This window comes from Talaromyces atroroseus (assembly GCF_001907595.1).
Source record: "Talaromyces atroroseus strain IBT 11181 chromosome Unknown scaffold_9, whole genome shotgun sequence".
NCBI lineage: Eukaryota > Fungi > Ascomycota > Eurotiomycetes > Eurotiales > Trichocomaceae > Talaromyces > Talaromyces atroroseus.
This window is the reverse complement of record NW_017971441.1, coordinates 1,452,239-1,469,661: the sequence shown is the minus strand read 5'-3', so window position 1 is coordinate 1,469,661 and position 17,423 is coordinate 1,452,239. Positions and strand designations below refer to the sequence as shown.

At 38.8% G+C, this 17,423-nt stretch overlaps 5 protein-coding genes across 5 annotated transcripts, besides 8 other annotated features; 2 read left to right on the top strand and 3 right to left on the bottom strand.

Annotated features, from left to right (window-relative positions):
• Positions 1-716: part of a repeat region (Identified by RepeatMasker using a combination of RepBase library and repeat library created with RepeatScout) that runs on past the window's edge.
• A 448-nt stretch (positions 717-1,164) lies between these two features.
• Positions 1,165-1,819, bottom strand: UA08_06879 (hypothetical protein; the record flags this gene model as incomplete). Its single annotated transcript, XM_020269204.1, has 3 exons — positions 1,165-1,317; positions 1,527-1,588; positions 1,735-1,819. 3 exons carry the CDS (start codon positions 1,817-1,819, stop codon positions 1,165-1,167), a joined length of 300 nt encoding a protein of 99 aa, XP_020118344.1.
• A 445-nt stretch (positions 1,820-2,264) lies between these two features.
• On the top strand, positions 2,265-5,303 carry UA08_06878 (hypothetical protein; the record flags this gene model as incomplete). The annotated part of the gene is made up of 2 exons (XM_020269203.1): positions 2,265-2,390; positions 2,454-5,303. The coding sequence occupies 2 exons, from the start codon at positions 2,265-2,267 to the stop codon at positions 5,301-5,303; spliced, it is 2,976 nt and encodes a 991-aa protein (XP_020118067.1).
• Positions 5,304-6,783: 1,480 nt separating this feature from the next.
• On the bottom strand, positions 6,784-8,103 carry UA08_06877 (hypothetical protein; the record flags this gene model as incomplete). The annotated part of the gene is made up of 1 exon (XM_020269202.1): positions 6,784-8,103. One exon carries the CDS (start codon positions 8,101-8,103, stop codon positions 6,784-6,786), a length of 1,320 nt encoding a protein of 439 aa, XP_020118068.1.
• A 1,348-nt stretch (positions 8,104-9,451) lies between these two features.
• Positions 9,452-9,530: a repeat region (Identified by RepeatMasker using a combination of RepBase library and repeat library created with RepeatScout).
• A 909-nt stretch (positions 9,531-10,439) lies between these two features.
• On the bottom strand, positions 10,440-10,663 carry UA08_06876 (hypothetical protein; the record flags this gene model as incomplete). The annotated part of the gene is made up of 2 exons (XM_020269201.1): positions 10,440-10,553; positions 10,604-10,663. The coding sequence occupies 2 exons, from the start codon at positions 10,661-10,663 to the stop codon at positions 10,440-10,442; spliced, it is 174 nt and encodes a 57-aa protein (XP_020118055.1).
• Positions 10,664-13,336: 2,673 nt separating this feature from the next.
• UA08_06875 (hypothetical protein) lies at positions 13,337-13,774 on the top strand (the record flags this gene model as incomplete). Its single annotated transcript, XM_020269200.1, has 3 exons — positions 13,337-13,431; positions 13,503-13,704; positions 13,748-13,774. 3 exons carry the CDS (start codon positions 13,337-13,339, stop codon positions 13,772-13,774), a joined length of 324 nt encoding a protein of 107 aa, XP_020118054.1.
• A 413-nt stretch (positions 13,775-14,187) lies between these two features.
• Positions 14,188-14,527: a repeat region (Identified by RepeatMasker using a combination of RepBase library and repeat library created with RepeatScout).
• A 372-nt stretch (positions 14,528-14,899) lies between these two features.
• Positions 14,900-15,346: a repeat region (Identified by RepeatMasker using a combination of RepBase library and repeat library created with RepeatScout).
• Positions 15,266-15,363: a repeat region (Identified by RepeatMasker using a combination of RepBase library and repeat library created with RepeatScout).
• Positions 15,347-15,448: a repeat region (Identified by RepeatMasker using a combination of RepBase library and repeat library created with RepeatScout).
• Positions 15,413-15,635: a repeat region (Identified by RepeatMasker using a combination of RepBase library and repeat library created with RepeatScout).
• A 179-nt stretch (positions 15,636-15,814) lies between these two features.
• Positions 15,815-17,423: part of a repeat region (Identified by RepeatMasker using a combination of RepBase library and repeat library created with RepeatScout) that runs on past the window's edge.

The window sequence follows — 17,423 nt, the reverse complement described above, 5'->3', positions numbered from 1 at the left end:
AATATACTCATTATAATATTTTAAAATTTTAAATTTTATATATAATTTTCTAAGTTTAGTATAACAAAAGTAAAAAATTATAAGAATAACTCTAGTAAATTTAATTCTTAAAAAGAGATTCTTCTTAGAAATATTTTTCTTTAAAGATATAGTTAGTATAAAATTATAAGATTATATATTATAAAAAAATTAAAAGCTAAGATTAAATTTTTATATATTTAAGAAATATAAGCTATTTATTGAAATATTAAGATACTATTTTTTAGAGAAAAGGATTATTAGAGAATTAAAATATTATAACTAATAAATAAGGAATGCTAATGTATAGAAATAAAAAATTATTTAAAAATATTATATAAAAAGCTAGAATATATTAAGATTAAGACTATTATAATTATTAAAGCTAATTATTAGTATATAGCTATAATAAATATAATTAGACTTATTAGAGTTAAGTGTAAGAAAATAATTATAATAATTATAATAAAGGAAAAGTATATAAGAACATTTATTTATTCTATATTTAGTTTTCTTTATTATCTTAAATTAACTAAGATAACTTAAGTATATAATCTTTTATTAATCAAAATATTCTATCTTATTTTAAGACTTCATTTATTTCTACAACTTTTGTATACTAGAAGCCTATTAACTTCACCCATTAATAGCTATCCTAGCTATACTTGACGGTAATTAAACCGAAGTTTCCGACAGATAGCTTATTTACCACACATAGTTGTTCTTTTAAGAAGTATTATTTATAGCTATTTTTTTACAAAGGTTAACAGTAAAGTGATATAATTAATCTACATTCCAGAATATCTGTGTATAGATAATTTATAGAGTTTAATAAAGATGCTATTCATTTAGAGGAATAGACATATCTAGAGTTAGTTAAATTATGCTTAGCAATTCATCTTCTCATTTATTATTACCTTAGTAATCTAGTCCTAAATAAGAGTCACTATTGCGATAGATAGTTCTTTAAAAGACTATATAATAATATGATTTTGATCCATTTTGAGTAGAGGTTTCCCATATGAAGTTTAGGGCAAGATATAAAAAAGATTGTCAGGTGAGAGAAGAGATTTATATAGGTTAAGAATTAAGATCTTAGCAACATCCAAGCAAAGTATGTGACTTTTATCATTCTCAACCGTTAGTTCAAGAATCTTCGCCCAGCACATAGTTGGTAATAGACAATAAAAGTTCTCTGTCATAGGACTGTCCTGATGTGTTCCAGTCTCGTTGGTATGCCCAGCTGGGTTTCGCTTCCCGCGCCCTCGCGGTAATTTCTCCCATCTTACCAATTTGCTTCTATTGGATTTAAGAGTATACTTTACCACGTTTTCATTTCTTATTATCTAATGAATTTCCCCCTCTCATGGAAGACATATCTGCCTCGACTCACGTCCTGATGTTCACGACAAATTAAATAAGACTACATAATCGCTCTCAACTATCTTGCGATCGAATTCTCTAATCATTTTCCTTCCAACATATTTGTTAGTATTTGTGCAACTTACCGCACACACTGACCGATTCTGACATCCGGTAATCGCTATGCCAGGGCAATTGATACTCCTATCTGCGGTAAAAAGTCAGTGCTGGTATCTAATGATAACAACATGAGCTTGGGACCCTATATTGATTATAACGGCCTGAGTACGAGTGCGGAATCTGCGAAAGCTCCTTCAAGTATGAAGCTGCCCTTTACGACCATTGCAGACACACCAATGGCCATTCCCGGTGTGATAGGTGCTTCCAAATGTTTGTTGATGCCAAGGATCCGCATCTTCAGCAATCTAACGCGCATCATATCTGTACTGTGTGCCCCTCATCACAGGATTCCGAGAGCGACTGACACCTCGAAGATCACCTGGTAGAGTCGCATCATCACTGCACAGAATGTTCTATATACTGCAACTCTAAGGATCAGCTTCAACACCATGAGGTTGAGAACCACCATGTTTGTATTAGATATAGTACTTAGAATTAGCAACACATCCAGATTAACGGCGACAGACTCTTTTTGCACGTGATGATTTCACTTTAAAGCGGAGACAACGGAGAAACGAATAACAATAAGCCTTGCCTACCAAAGTACGAGAGTCTGATTTGCTGTTGAGTGCGGCTGATAGTTGATCTGATAAAATAGTGGAGTTTCCTTCCCTCCGACAATCAAAACATTGAACACAAAGATAACTCGCAAACGTCTCTCACAAACGATTTCGCATAGGAGTTGGGGATAGACGAAAACTACAATGGATACGACCTCTCTATCCGATGGTCAAAAAAACCGTCATCACGAAACCGATTCGCCGCACGAGCGCCTGCCCGATACAGATACAGGGGCGCGGATTGGTCGTGCCGAACGACACCCTCGAATGGTAAGAAGCTCTATTTGGAATCTCCATTGTGACAACTACAATGGTTATTGACAATGATTGGAGAAATCTCGGCCAAGAAGGAATGATGACGAGCTGGACGAACCTGCATCGGATCGTGAAGAGATTATCGTTGGCAAATATTATCAACCATCAGACGCCAAATCGGCGTTTGTGGGAGAGGATACGCCTCTTCACATTGCAGTTCGCAATGAAGATTACGACGCAATAACAAGAGCGCTACTTTATGAGGGAGCAGAAATAAATGCCAGGGATGCTAGCGGGAAGACAGCGCTTCATATTGCACTTGAGGACCGAAACCTTGGGTTAGTGGAAAGCTTGATGCCGTTCAGCCCGGATCTCGAGCTGAGAAGCCCCAATGGAATGACTCCTTTGCATTCCGCTGTTACTACAGGATGGGAACAAGGCACGAGGTTGCTCCTCTGTTACAACTTGGATATCAACGCGACGGACGCCGACGGGAATACGGTATTACACTTCGCCTGCTCCGCTGGTTACAAAGACGTCGTCAAGCTACTACTTGAGTCTGGTGCGAATGTTCACATTCGTAACTCGAATGGAAGAACACCACTCCAGTTAGCTGTTGCGAGTCGTACCAGGCGGTTGCCAGAACTACTCTTACAATATGGAGCAAGCATAGATGATGTACGCCGCAGAACGGAGTTGGTAAATAATGATAATAGCCAAGGTGTAACTAAGAGAGACCCAGAGATTCTGGGCACAAAGCAAGATGCAACCGAGGTAAACGAAGCATCTGATCTCGATTCAGTTTTTGCCAAATTCAGCGCAAAATATTGGGACGGGGTGCGTCGTGATAATGGCGATGGCCTTATCTTGGCTAATTACGATAGTCATGACATATTCTTTGACGCCAAAGTGGAATCGATCCGGTTACTTATGCACGAGGGCCAGGAGATGCACGCAATCCAGTTGAAGTTGAACTTCATGAAACCGTTCTCAAACAGGAATAGGATACGTTATGCCAAAGTGGACGTTAAGCTTGCCGTCTTCGACTCTGGAAACTTACCGCACATTCACAGTATAATGCCACAGGCGGACCGGGTCGAAGTTTCGGAGCAGGAAATATCATCAGGACAGACACTCACAGTTGGAGCATCAGGAGGGGGGGGACCATCAAACGTGAACATCAGTATGGAGGGCTCAAAATCACGAAAGTCAACATTCAAGGGCGTACGCATCATTCATGGAGTCGTCAAGGATCGGATGCATGCATCGTGGCGCATGTACGAAGAACCGGGCAGTCAAAGCGGATTGCCAGAAATTGTCCGGCTTCTTCTAGTTGTTCAGTGCAAGGTAGAGTTTGACGTATGGTTGTCGATGTCAGTAAAGGCTTGCCATGCCTTTTCTTTTGGTATTCCTCGGACGCTGGCTGCTAAAAGCAGGTCGCCATATCGAGTCCCGGATGTGGCTACTGTGTTGAAGCTTGAACGAGCCATGAAACTGAAGAACATTCTCAATGTCGCTGACCGCGCAGCTACTTCACTCGAAGAAGCGACAACGTTAGAAAGAGAGTTTGCCCGGTCGATTAAGAATCATAGCAAGAAAGGCTTGATCATGAAGGCGGGATTATGGGTTGACTTTGTGCGAGAATGGAGTAACATTGCGGATGCCTCCCGGGAGGGAGATATCACCATATTGCATGACAAACTGATGCAAATGGAGGTCAACGAGTACAGGCAGCGCTTTGTCGATGTCCAAAATGATGTCCACGCCAAACAAGACTCTCGAGATCATCATCGCAGCAACATCGATCAGCGTCTCGCACAAGGTGAAGACGACATCGTCGCAGACGTCCCCGCCTCCCGCACCCCGTCTCGCCGCCAGAAACAGTGCGACTGGGAACTCCTTATGGACCAACGTATCCTCGCCAAAAACGACATTCGCCAGGACATGGAGCTTGCCAAGCAACAACAAGAAATTGAACGTCTAGAGCGACAGCTGGCTAAGAGCAGAGTGAAACATCGTGACGAGGATCGTGGCTGGGTCTCTCGTCGGAGTCTCGTCAAAGAGGAAATTTGGGAGGACGATCTTGCCGAGCGATTGCGCAAACTTGACATGCTAGAAGCGTCGAAGCGCACAGGAGAAGAACAAAAGCTTGCTGATTATCTTTCCAAGGTTAAGCGACTGGAAGAAATTGAGGGGGAGCAACGCATTGCAGAAGAGCAGAAGATGGCCGATTACCGTGCTAAAGTCAAACGGCTCGAAGAAGCGGAGCACAAGGCGGCTAAAGAAGAGGAAGCTCGGCGCCTGGCCACGATTAAACGGCTAGATGACATGGTGCAAAAGACTGCCGAAGAAGAGGAGGCTAAACGTATCGCACAAGGGGACTACTTGGAGATTGAAAAGAAAGAGAAGATCAAGGCTGAGAGGGACAGAATCATGAAGGAAATCAAAGATGAAGAAGCCCGCAGAGCCCGCGAAGCCTTGAAGGAGGAAGAATGGGGAAAGGAGATGGCTGAGCTCAAGAGACGGGCCTTTGAAGAATGGCAACGGATTGAGGAAGCTAGGGAACTGAAGGAGATTGAGGAACAAAAGGCAAAGGACAAGGTGTTTAGGGAAAGGCTGAAGCTCGAGTCTGGGTATAGCGATGAGCATCGTGGCCTAGTCCAAGAGGTCATCATAGAACCCGAATATAGATCTTCACGGATTAGAGAAACAACACCACGGAGATATCGCTCCCCATCTTTCAGGCGGAGACGGAGCAATGACTTCGAAGATGTAGAGAAATTCGACCAAAGGTACGGCCGGGAGACTGGTAGAAGCATGGCTGTGGATTTTCTGAGCAGAGAACGGCCGTACAACTCTCAAGCGAAGACCGCCATGGAATCATTCTCAGCTGTAGGTCCGGGTTACAAAGTTTTGAGGTTAGCTTGACAATACTTTGTCACATCATACAAGATTGAAAAGTTGGCAACTGGCCGTTGGCGATTACAAAGCATTTTACGACTATTTTATAGTGGCAATGGAATGAACCGTAGAAGAAATGCAAGTCGTTCCGTGGGGATTTCTACCTACCATAAGTCTAGCCGGGTAAAATCTGAAACAAGATGCTAATGATATGGAACATTCTTGACAAATTCGGAGATGACAACATGTTCTTCAGATTTTAGACGATCTTTGAATCCAAGTTCACTGTCTCAACGCGAGCCGTTAAGCAACAGTCGACTCGAGTAGAGACGCCCAACGTGATTGAAGTCATTATCAGATCATATGACTCATCTGAGATGTCTAGACTAGCAGGCTACTAAATGTTATAGATCCCCAGAATCTAGGGGCGACAGCCAACGGAAATGCTGGACCCGATTAAATCTTGATTGGGTTTGCATAGTCGCAAACAGGAGGAAGTGAGCAGCAAATCGAGGCTCGAACAAACAATGCTGTTTAGCGCTAGCACTGAATACGTTCAGCCAATGGAGTGCTAGCGAATTATCACATTGCTTGGATAGGAGGGAATTACTGGTCCCACTAGTCTCAGACCACTCTCTGAGAGATGAGCCACCGATAAATACCGCCGCTCAACCAGACCACAATAGTTCATCCCTCGACGGCGGATATATCTTAGCATCAGATCTGCCTGTTGTCTTCATATTATTTGACAATAGATCTTCCTGACTACAGAATGAAATGCTGTCTACTTAAATGATAGAGTCAGTAACAAACAACGCGATCGTGAGGAAGAAGCAGGTTATATTATGGACGACTTAAAATCTGGAAAGTTCATCCTTCTTCTCCAAGAGACTTGTCTTTCTTGCAAATGCGTCCGAGAAAGTTCACCATCTTCATTCATGTTTCCAGATCAATATGAAAAGTCATGGAGTGCTACATCAAAGAAGAGACCATCCAGGGATGGAATACAAGTCCAATCTTCCATATTAACTAATCAGGTAGAGACTCAGAGTTCTGTTTATGGTAGATGAAACTCATAATGGCAGCGGTTGGGGAGGCCTTCCATACCGTACGACTCACTCAAATTGCAATTGCAGTCAGCTATCAACATAGCCATCTCCAGGCTCGCTTGGTCGAGTTGCTGCAGTCAGAAAGAGAGGTTCGGGTCTCTCGCAGTCTATCAACTAGCATAAGTTGCATTAGATTCGACACTACACTGCCTTGAATGCCGTCATCTATTGATACAGCCACTTTCACAAAGTGTAATATTCAACCATTCATGCAAGAGAAGATCGCGTTATCTATTCTCTAAGAATAATCCACAGCTATCGCATCGCAGAAGACTTGCACCATAAATATAGCGAGATTTCAGAACTTGCCCACGTTCATAATCAAGTCTCGCAGACTCATCTTATTTGCTATTCAAACACTCCCTTCACCCATGACTGACTAGCGAGCCCTTCGCCGATTAAAGGTTGTGTCCAGTGTTCGGTGCCCGTTCTGGCGCGAGGATGGAAGAAAGCCATGTAGCGTCGGAATACAGTAAAGGGTTATAAGGAAAGAGATATTTTTGCTTGTATGGCTCATCGGGATCAGACTGGAAACCAGGATTCTCAGCAGCTGTTGTGCTCGAATGGGCATTTATAGGTGAGCTGTGCGGTTCGGTCGAAGATGGTGACAACAGTTCTGATGCATGCGGAGAACTAGAATCTGTCACTAGTAACGGTGCGAAACACTGGAGCACTCTAGCTTCCAATTGCTTGGCTGATGTAACGCGTCTGAATAAATCATCACACATCCTAGAGCCCCTTTGCCATGTCTGATCAACCACTGCCACACTTCGAAGCCATCGGAGCACCTTTTGACATGCTAAAGGAATAGTAACTAATATCTCCCAAATGTCGTCATTACCTTTGCCATGGTCCTCACAGCTACTTCGATTCTCTGTAGGCAATAAACCCAGAGAAAGCTGCATAAGAAGCACAATGGCGACCTGCATAAGAAAATGAAGCATGATCCACCACGGCGAATAGGCGTAGAGCCATTTGAAGTCGGGTTCCTCAGGGAGATTCGCTATAAGAGAGAGTGCGGATTTGATGCATACTAGAGCTTGATCGTATCCTAAACGGGACAATGGAAAAACGATCGTAGTTTGCCGGTTAATGCCTGGTCCGGAGAGACAGAGGCGGCTTAGCATGATACGAGCACTGTAATAGTGCATGGTAAGAGAGGTCTTCTCCCTAGAGAGAGAACCATTGTCTGCAGCAATCGAGAATTGGTCAATGATGCGAGATTGCCAAATATCTAACTTCTTCGCATAGAAGTCTACTTGACGCTCCACCTGAACCCAATTTTCAAGAGGACTCGCCCCATACATGCGAGTGCTGATTGCTTGAGCGATTATTGACAGATCTACTATATAGAAGAAATACAACGGCGGATTTGCGGTGAGTGATTTCAGACGCTGTGATTGGAAGCGAACGTCCTGATCCTGATCTTGGTACAATGTCCAAGCAAGGAACTTCTGTCGAAGTAGCGGATCCCCGTCAAGTTGAACTTTCCAGAAGTCGTAATATTGGCTTTCCTCAACTGGTAAAGGTGCATACGCAGACAGAGAGTTAGTCAAGCATGACGGTCTTCCTGTTATAGTTGATAATTGGTGCTCTAGCGTGAACAGAGAGTACCAAAGGCGACAGCGTGCCTCCTTTGACGTGAGTACCATATCATCATCCACATTGTACAAGTTGATGCCAAGTGCAATCGCAGAACTAGTTGCAAGGTGGACCATTTTCCAGGCTCTAAAAAAAAGCAAATAGCTACTGATATCTCTATCTTATCGCCTTTCTAAAAGCACATGCTCAGACTTGCCGGTTGATTTGAGAAGAGGCCAAAAGATAAAGGGCAATAAGAGCTTCAATCTGCACTTGCTGCAGGCCATAGAGGGTATGATTTTCTACCCCAAGAGCTGTGGCTCTTTCGAAAAATACCTTGGCATCAAATGTATCAGGAATTTCCTGACTAATAGAAGAATATTTTGAGCCAATGGCAAGTATCATGTTCAAAATTGCTAACCATTTTTTGCCCGGCCGTATAGAACTATCAGCGAACAGCTGCTGGTACTGTTGTAAAAATAATGATTCTCGTATGATAGGAAATGACGCATGAATGGATCCCAGATAATTGTTAAGAAACTCATCTGCGACATGTCTCGGAGGCAGAGCACTGACATCAACTGACCCCGAGCTGAATAATGAGCCCTGATCGTCGTGATAAGACTGAGAAGCAGTGGTGCGATTATGTAGTGGGGCCAATGCACCCCTCTGGTTTTCTGGCAGTTCGTGGGATTGACTCTTTTCAAAGTCGTTGTCTACTTCTGACTGCAGACGCTTTAACCATGCAGATTGGGAATTTCTGCCAAGAAAACCCGTGGCCCTACTCTCTTCTGTCTGATTTAAATCCTCTGTGAGATTATCAAGGCCGTCAAATGTACCCCTGATTGAAAATGGCTGCGAGCGTTTGAGATGGATATGCTTCTTCGTTAGAGAGTTAGAGTTTTTTAAGGCAAGTAGAGATGAAAGTGGCTGGATCAACATACGTCTGACATTTCCTGCCCTTGAGTTGAGGTTGGAAAGCTAGCACCCTCCATAAATCCTGCCAAGGAAGATTTAAGCTGTTCATTCTCGGTTGTTAACTTCGAAATGAGCTCTCTATTTCTCTCACGCTTGTTGCTCGAGTAGATACAGTCCTTGGCGGAGATCAAACACTGCCTATAGCTTGGCTTTTCCCTGCCGCATTTGATCCTCCGTTGGCGACATATATCATAAGCACGAGATACTTGTATCTTGGATACTTGGCGATGTCTCGATGCTAAGTGGGATATTGGTTGCTTTTCCATTTTAGGACTTCCGAGGGTCGAATATATCCGTTTGTTTAGATAGAATGTCCTCACTTCGAAGGTATCTTACTAACAAGCGGACTCTAGGCTCAGATGCACGCTCTAAGAATTGAAAAGTGCGTGATTGGATCTTCGTATAGAGTAACACCTATTACATCATTTTTGCTGAGCGATTGTTGTGATGAAGTGGGGTTTTGTTAAGTGAAGTACTTGTTGAAAAACTGACTCATATGCAGGTAAAATTTGAATTGGCGCCATATTAAGAGGTGACCAGCCCATTTGTTGGAATATGCACGTTTATCACATCCTGACTTATTCACAACCACCAACTGGTCTGTGCTGAAGTCTGAAATATGACTAGCATATTCATCCGGCAACTGACTACTGGATACCGTATAGTAATTTGCTAATGTGGGTTGGTTTGAGAAAGAGACAGGAACTACTGGCTATTTTAGACCGAAAGTCTACTTCGGAATCTACTCTTTTCCGTTTGCCGATGGGCGGTGCCGAACTCGCATGCTCCATTATATCTTGGTAATCTCGATAAGTATAATCAGGGCAACCTGTACATCGACATCGCAGGCGTGTATGATCCTCCTCATCGTCACTGATTTCAGTGAATAGTGAAGGCGACCCCGCTGCTTCGCCAACATCATGGCCCACTGTTAAATCCTCATAATCAAGACAAACTTGTCAGGTGTGACCTTGATTGATGGGATCGCTAGTTGATTCTATGGCTGTGTGCGACACTGTTGCAGGGTTTACCACATGTATACGCACACTATGTGCACGATATTGACCGATCAAAAACAGTAGATACTGCTAAGTCCGAGAACTGGATTGTATCTGACTGAACACGAATGTCCATTGCTAATTATAATGGACCGGAAACGTTTTTCTATCTATGCAGATAGAGGTGAGTGACCGGTATGGTTGACCATGGGTTATCACGTTTATATGTACACCATTCTTTTTACGTAGTCTCAATATAACAACTGTTATCTACTACCCTGTCCCTGCAAGTTACGCGCCCAAAAACACTTTGTGACGGTCGAAGATTGCATAAGATCCAGCACTTCGGTGCGGCTAAGTCGCACGGGTAATCTACAACAGGCACTGGAAGATCTGCGTGTCTCTTTTTATTGTTCTGGTGTAGTCAAGGATTGTACCCTTGTTTACTATGAATCTTCTCTTTGGGGTACATACCGCTTTCCCAAGCCCCGCGCCATTCATGCAGGCAGACCAATTCTGAACAGGGATGTGTGTTCAGTTGATTCGGCATATTCGGGACTCTGCCTTATCTGGACACATATTGGGTGATCTTCGCATGAAGAAAATGTAAGCTACGACCCAATATTATCTCTCCATTCGACTATTTTTATGAGTTCCTCACACGACGAATCAAAGTCTCGTGTCCAATGTCTCCCCATTCCTTCTCCTCACCAGTATCCATTATTTCTCTCTAGCTACCTAGTATAAGCTTAAATCATGGTATGGGTGGCTGAAAGCCCAAACCTTGGCGATCTTGGTGGTTTTAGACTGTGCTCGGTGCAGACTAGATCTAGGGCAACAGGAATCAGCTGATGTCAGGTATTACAATGCCAGTGTGTACCAAATATTGCAACAACGAAGCAACATTACAAATACAGTTCTGGGAGTCTCGACGTTCCCTCATGACGTACATATCATGTGATGCAGATGACAACGGTTCTGTCATACCAGTTCATGCTTTGTCTCGAGGGCTCGAGTACACACTTGATGTTGAGAGATGAGTGCTGAAAATGCCTATTATTGTGGCGCAAACTGTTCACAATGCATGCGGTAGATCGTACTGCAAAATATATACGTAAGCGCAAGTTATATACTTAGCTAATGTCCTTGATTGACAATTCCCGTGGTTGTGGTTTCTTCAGGTCAATAGACCTAGACCGCTACAAGGATTAGTCACACGTGTTGACCATATTGATACCATGTGTGCCGCGATATGTCGCAGAGTCAATCGATCTTGAGCCTAGATGGAAAGCACCATGGAAGACGAAAGTGGCTGGACAGCAGACTAGCCAGCTTCTGAGCAATAATGAGGGAATAACTTTTGACCAACCTGGTTACTGTGAGAGCACCGGGGGTAAAATGATCTACGTAATGGTGTATCCGAATTGACCGGATCGTCGTCCATTAGTATGTATGCTGTGGAAGAACAATAATCTGATTCGACAACCATAATTGCCACTGCTGGATTTCGCGGCTCCAAGGTGAAGGGATTCTGTCGTCTAGTCAAAATCCCGATCCCAACTGCATGGTCTAAGTGACGTTTGGGCTGGGAGTTAGATGAATCACTTCGCACGAATGGACATGGATTTGGCTGTTCCGCTGCTGAGTTCAACATGGTTATACTAGAAATAAAATAAGGTGTCTGTTTTGTAATCATGTTTACATCTATGAACAACTGAATTATCAATTGTAAAACTTACAGAAGGGCGCGAATTTATAGTCTCAATCCGTGCGTCCCAAAACGAGCATCGGAAAAGCAAAATTGGACTGCGTCAACAATAACCCACCAAAGCTCTGTCGATCCTCTTCAGGAACGAGTTTCAGTTTGCAAACTAGAGATCTAAAGTAATATGTCGCTTTATCAAGTCTATGTCTAAATACAAACAAGACAAGTTGAACAAACAGCTATCATGAGAAACCTAGGATCCACCTCCATGTACTCAATCGCACCGCAAGTAAATCTACCGGTCTCCGGTCTTCGGATCATTCTATGGGCTCTTTTCCCGTGTAACCACGTCATCTGCATAAAGGAGGGCTCATGTCTGTAACTATCACGGCGATCAAGACGCGCCTAGCAGTAGTTGTCGTGCTGCAATGTGGTCAGCTACTCGGCGCTTCACGCATGGCAAGAGTCTCTGTGGTGCATCATGTAGCCATGATGCAGATGATACGAACGTGCGACATGATACGACTGTTATCAATCGGTATATCTGTAAATGCATAGTATGGTTGAGGGTACTAGGAGTAGCCACACATCTGCGAAGACATGTATCTACCACTGTGGTTATGCCCTCAATTAGTGGAGTCCGAGCGGGCCAGCAATTTTCAGCAAGCCATGTCAAGGTCTGACCAGCCTATCTCTGCTAAGTGGAAAAATGAGGGAATATCGGACTGGCACAGGACGTAACAAGTTATATTTGTTTCTTTCCGTAATTTACCTCCCATTTCATCTCCGCCAGTACATCATTCACATTTCTTTTTTCGTCTCGATTTCAAGCTTGTCCAATGATAACCGTTGCTTGGGTCGTAAATGAGCTACTCCACTATTATGATCATCATGAGGAGACGCAGTATCCCCATTCTCGGGAAGAGCGAGGGCCACTGGATCATTTGGAGCTCTTTTTCTGATAGTTGGACATCCAAGCCGGAAGGCTATTTCCCATCACGGATCTGCAAACTTGCCATACGAGCTACCTTTTGACTGCATGATGAGCTTGGAGGGAGCTCCTCAATATATGTATACGTCGGGAAATATCAACATTCTCCTTTGTAGATCTCAACTTTGTGTCACAAGATATATCAAAAGAAAAGTGCTTCATTCTTCTAATTGCAATCCGCTTTGCAGAGATAAAGCTGTTGTACCTTTCCTACGTCGTTGGGTAGGTATACCTGTTTCATAAGTGCTTTGAGGTACTTTCGTCTCATTGGAATGATGGAAACTCGCACCATTAGCTTGCAAATGCCAATGCCTGCCCTCATGTCTAAAGAAAAGAGCGCTACCAACACTTCTACCACCTCAAGACAACAGCCTGGGTCAGCATGTGAAGAGTGTCGGCGGAAGAAACTAAGATGCGATAGACAGCCACAATGCGGTAATTGTGTCGAAGCCGGGGTCGTATGTACCACGACCACTGTACGGCCTGCCAGAGGACCGAAGAAAGGTCATCTGAAAGCCTTGAAAGGCAGAATAGGCAAGTCGTTATTTGACCACATATATCAAGATGATGCTGACCCGAATGCTATAGCAACACTTGAACGATGTATTATGGAACAACAAGGCGGTATAGCACTGCCACTAAGTGATGTGTCACTCTCACCAGAAAATACACAACCATGCAGTCCAGACAGAGAAAACATGGACAAATCACTTGAAAGACGAACATCACTCGCATCTATAACATCGTCAATCCAAACACCATATGTCATTCCAGAGCTTGTAGAAGCCGATTTGTATGTCGTCGCCTAGATCATCTACACAGATCATACCAAGACGTGCATTTAACTATGCTAATATTATTCAGGGATCAATTATATTTTGAGAGAGTCCATCCACTCATTCCTGTACTGCAACGAACCCGATACTTCACATGGGCCAAGGGACCATCAAAATCCGACTCACGAATTGCCTTACAATATGCCATGTGGACACTTACAGCTTCACTATCAACCCACTGCCAAAGCATTCGCGACTCTCTATATACTCACACCAAAAGAACACTTAAGGTAATCGAGTCCAAGAATAATAAAATGGACTACTTCAACATAGAACAAGCTCAAGCATGGCTCTTACTAGCAATATACCAGTTTATACGGAGTACTTATTGAAAGGGTTGGCTAAGTGCTAGACACTTGATCCGACTCATTCAGATAATGCATTTATATAAGATTAACAGTCCTAATAAATTGGCCACCTAACTCATGGAACCGGACTGGGTAGAAGTAAAGGAGAAACAACATACCTTCTGAATGGTATACATACTAGACAGGTTCGCTAATATTCACAAGAGATGGCCTATAACCCTAACAGAGCACGTCTTGACTCGTCTTCTCATACCAGAGGCTGAGTTTCAGAGCGGACAGTCTATCAATATAGGGTTTCTGTCCAATTTTATTTCTAGTAGTGACTTTATTACAGCGCCACAGTCCTCCTTTTCCGAATGCATTATTCTTACTATTATCTACGGTCGCAGTCTGTCTCACCGACACCTATCTATCATTAGTTTGCGTTGAACCAAAGGATAGTTTAGGGTTATAGCTAACAAAGTTCTTAGAAGCTAGAATATATATAGCTAGCTTTATTTATAATTTAGAAGAAATTAATATCATAATTAATTTTTATTTATAGCTCTTTTATAGTTATTATTTTCTAGATTTTTTTATATTAATATATTCTTTCTCTCTTTATAAATATCTTACTCTTATAATCTAACTAAATCTTCTATATTAATAAAAGAATTTAATTTTTTATTTTATCTTTATATTCTTACTTAATAATGAATAATTCTTTATACTAAGTATAATTTATATTATAATTATTATAATCTTCTATTAAATTTTATTATTTTTAGTAGCTTGACTTTATTAATAACTAATAATAAGCTTAGTATTATTTATACTTTTAATTATTTAATATAATTCTTTTATTCAACTCTTTCTTATTTAAGTTATTTAGTATATTCCTTAAACTAATTCATTTAGTTATTCTTAACTCTTAGTTTATTTTTAAATTACTATATATATTTAATTATCTAATTAAATTATTCTTTAAGAGTAATATAATAGACTAGTATCTTATTATCCTTATTATAGTATATTATTACTATATATTATTACTATCTTGCTATAGCTTAGACTGTTTATTATAATTATTACCCTAAGATAAATAAATTATTATTATTTATTATTTTAAATATTTAAGTAAAGATTTTATTTTTTATATTAAGGGTCTTAAATTATTAAAAACTTTAATTTAATTATTATCAAGTATAGCTAAGATAATTATTAATAAATAAAGTTAATAGACTTTTAGTATATAAAAGTTATAAAAAAATAAATAAAGTCTTAAAGAAAAATAGAATATCCTAATTAATAGAAGATTATATACTTAAATTATTTTAATTAATTTAAGATAATAGAAGAAAATTAAATATAGGATAAATAAATATTCTTATATAACTTTCCCCTATTATAATTAATATAATTATTACTCTGTTCGCTCTATTTTCATAGATATAGTTAATATAGCTATAGCTCTATTAGCTCTGTTACCCTAATTCTAGTGATTCAGATAATCATCTATTCCATCATGCATTAGTTCCGTAGGGATTATCCGCTTCATTGATTATAACATTCTGATTCTCTGACAACATGTATATATATTCTATATTCAAATCTATCCCTAGGCCAACGCCGAATCCTAGCTACGTTCTTGCAACCCCTGTCACAATAAGCCTTTATAGATACTTTAACATGCACCCTTTAGGTGTAATAACTGTTAGAAACTAGGGCATAAACATAATAGGCGCCCCGATCCTTCTAGCTAATCTAATCAACAAAAATTTATTTTTATATGTGTTTTATATGACCTTAAAAAATTAGGTGGGTCCCAGGTGTTCGGTTTACTCGGGTGTTCGGTTTACCCGGGAAATACTTTACAACCTCGGCTGTATTATTAGAGGATTTTAGCAAAGGCTCCATGAAACTCCTAGCGTTGGAAACATTTTCTGAAAGGGTATAGTATAATAGTGCTAGTAAATCCTTAACTGCCTTTTTATTTTCTATAAATAATAATAATAAGGCGGTAAGCAATCTAGCTAATTTTAGAAGTATTTATATATGTGACGGCCTAGTACGATTTGGCTTGGCGGCACACGGTTACTGCGGAAGTACCCGCGGGCCGTCTCCCATGGACGAATCATATGCAGGGAAGATATGGGGCTAGATATGCCTTATAGGGATTACCCTATATTTTAATTTATACTATAGATTACTAAAAAATCTATATAATATTAAGAAGAATAAATAGTCTTTATCAGTTAATATTCTATATTATTAGAACCTTCTAGAAATCTAGATTACTAGATATCAGTATATAATAGAGATAGCTTATAAGTATCTAGAATAGAAGAAAGTATAAATAGAAGAAAAAAAGCTAGTAATTATTTTTTCTTTTTCTTTTCTCTAATTTAGTCTCTTTATATTTAATAACTAAATAGATTTAATATTATATTATTATATTAAACTAAACTCTTATTTATTTATTAATATTAATTCTTATAAATCTATAAGTAAACTAATATCTTAATTTTAGATAACTTAATATACTTAATTTAGGATTATTTTTTTTTTATTTTATTATTCTTAAACTAAGATCTAGATTTTAAATTTAAAAATTAAAATAGTTTAATTACTTAAGCTGATATTAGAGAAGTTAGATAAATATTATTTATTATATTTTTTCTTAGAAGTAGAAGATAATAAAAAATAAAAATCTTAGAATATTAAATATAAGATATTTAAAAAATATATAGATAAGAATCTAGTTATATTATTTAATTAATTAATATAAGAATAATATAAGAACTTATACTAAATTAATATATTAAAAAAATAATAAAATATCTATAAAAAGACTATTATAAATTAATATAAAGTAATAAAAGAATTAATAAAAGAATAAAATCTTTTATAATATTAATTTATTAAATTAAGTCTTAAAAAATCTTTTTTTATTACTAAAGATAGCAGTAAAAAGATTATTAAATTTTTTAATAGACTAGCTTTAATTAATAAAAAAGATTTCTCTTTTAAATCCTAGCTTATTAGAGTTAAAGATAAATTAAAAACTAATATTAATTATTATCTAGACTTCTTAACCTATATAATATATATATAATATATATACTACAAAGAAATAGCAAACTATATTCTTTTTTAATTCTAAAATAATACTATTAAATTATATAAGGATATTAAAAATATTTTTAAATATCTTAAGATTATTTATTATAATATAAATTAAGTTATTAATATAAAGATTATATTTTACTATCTAGTTATAAAGCTAAGTAATTAATTTCAGATCTTTCTATTAATATTTATATATTATATCTAAGAATCAGAGACCCTATATATATAATAAAAAAATAAATTATATAATAAATTAAGTCTTAAATTAATGAAATTAATAATTAAAAAGATAAATAATAATAATATCTTTTACTTTAAATTTATAACTTAATATACTTAAATAATTAATTACTTAGAGCAGATTTAGAAAATTAAGAAATATATTTATTTATATAATAATAAAGAAAATTAAACTACAAAAATACTACATAATTAATTTAATATTAATATTAATAATAGTTCTAATAATAATAGTAAAAAAATATAATATAATTATTTAAGTAAAAAAGAATATACTAAACTCTTTAAAAAAA